Here is a 1,147-nt window from a genome sequence, read left to right as displayed (position 1 = left end):
TATATATATATATATATATATATATATATATGTATGTATGTATGTATGGAATACCTGTTGGTTCTGACATGCTTCTGATGTATACATCAGGACAATCCTTCCTGCAGATAGCATAATAAACAAGTTAAAGATAAAGGATAAAAGCTATAGATTCGAATTACTAACTCTGTATTTTTACTTTCTAGAATGGAACACTGAAAATCATTGACCGCAAAAAGAACATATTTAAACTTTCACAGGTAGGTTCAAATTTAATTAACATATAAAGAACTGCACATTTACATGTAGCATTCACCCAAAGATAACCATTTTAAATACTGCACATCCATGAGAAATGTTATCTCTGAAGAAATACCACAGTAACTTACCTATCAACAGTATATATACATTAAGTATGATACACAGGTGGCTGTTTTGATTTAAATATTTTAAAAAATAAATTATGATAAACTATTGATATTTGTTTTACAATTTCTGTTATTCTAGGGCGAGTATATTGCACCTGAAAAGATTGAAAATATTTACTTATTATGTCCATTAATATCTCAAATCTTTGTGGCTGGTGACAGTTTACAGGTAAGTTCTTTTATAAAGAATGTTTTTGCATCCTAATTAAACCTGATGTTATCAATGTTGCTATTAAAGTATTGTAAATGTTGACGTTATAAGACACTAACAGTCTTAGCTGCTTGAGTCAATAGATTCTCAGAAATCTGAGTTAGAGACAAATGCTTCATGCCTCACCTTTGATGTTATGCAGTGTTCATAGACAAAACTTTCAATTCGTGTTTATTCTAAATAGCATGCTATAAACAAATACTAAATGAATGTATGCCTTACGGTGTGGAGGCGCAATGGCCCAGTGGTTAGGGCAGCGGACTCGCGGTCGGAGGACTCGGTTACGATTCCCAGACCGGGCGTTGAGTGTGTTTATTGAGCGAAAACACCTAAAGCACCACGAGGCTCCGGCAGGGGGTGGTGGTGACCCCTGTTGTACTCTTTCACCCCAACTTTCTCTCACTCTTTCTTCCTGTTTTTTGAGTAACGCTGTGATGGACTGGTGTCCCGTCCAGGTGCAGGGAGCACATACGCCATAAAAACAGGGAAACTGGGCCCATGAGCCTGGCTAGGCTTTGAAAGGGTGCAT

The 1,147-nt window shown here is 36.3% G+C and overlaps 1 protein-coding gene across 2 annotated transcripts in view; it reads left to right on the top strand.

Moving 5' to 3' along the window:
- The window catches only part of LOC106876986 (long-chain-fatty-acid--CoA ligase 5), a 63,115-nt gene that overhangs the window by 55,092 nt on the left and 6,876 nt on the right, over positions 1–1,147 (top strand). For both annotated transcript variants that reach the window (XM_014925760.2, XM_014925761.2), the window contains 2 exons: positions 186–239; positions 487–576. In XM_014925760.2, the coding sequence (XP_014781246.1) occupies positions 186–239; positions 487–576 (144 nt within the window). The remainder of the gene's footprint in view (positions 1–185; positions 240–486; positions 577–1,147) is intronic.

Source organism: Octopus bimaculoides, chromosome 4 (assembly GCF_001194135.2).
Source record: "Octopus bimaculoides isolate UCB-OBI-ISO-001 chromosome 4, ASM119413v2, whole genome shotgun sequence".
Taxonomy (NCBI): Eukaryota; Metazoa; Mollusca; class Cephalopoda; order Octopoda; family Octopodidae; genus Octopus; species Octopus bimaculoides.
The sequence above is the reverse complement of the archived record's forward strand: the minus strand, read 5'-3'. Positions and strand labels throughout refer to the sequence as shown.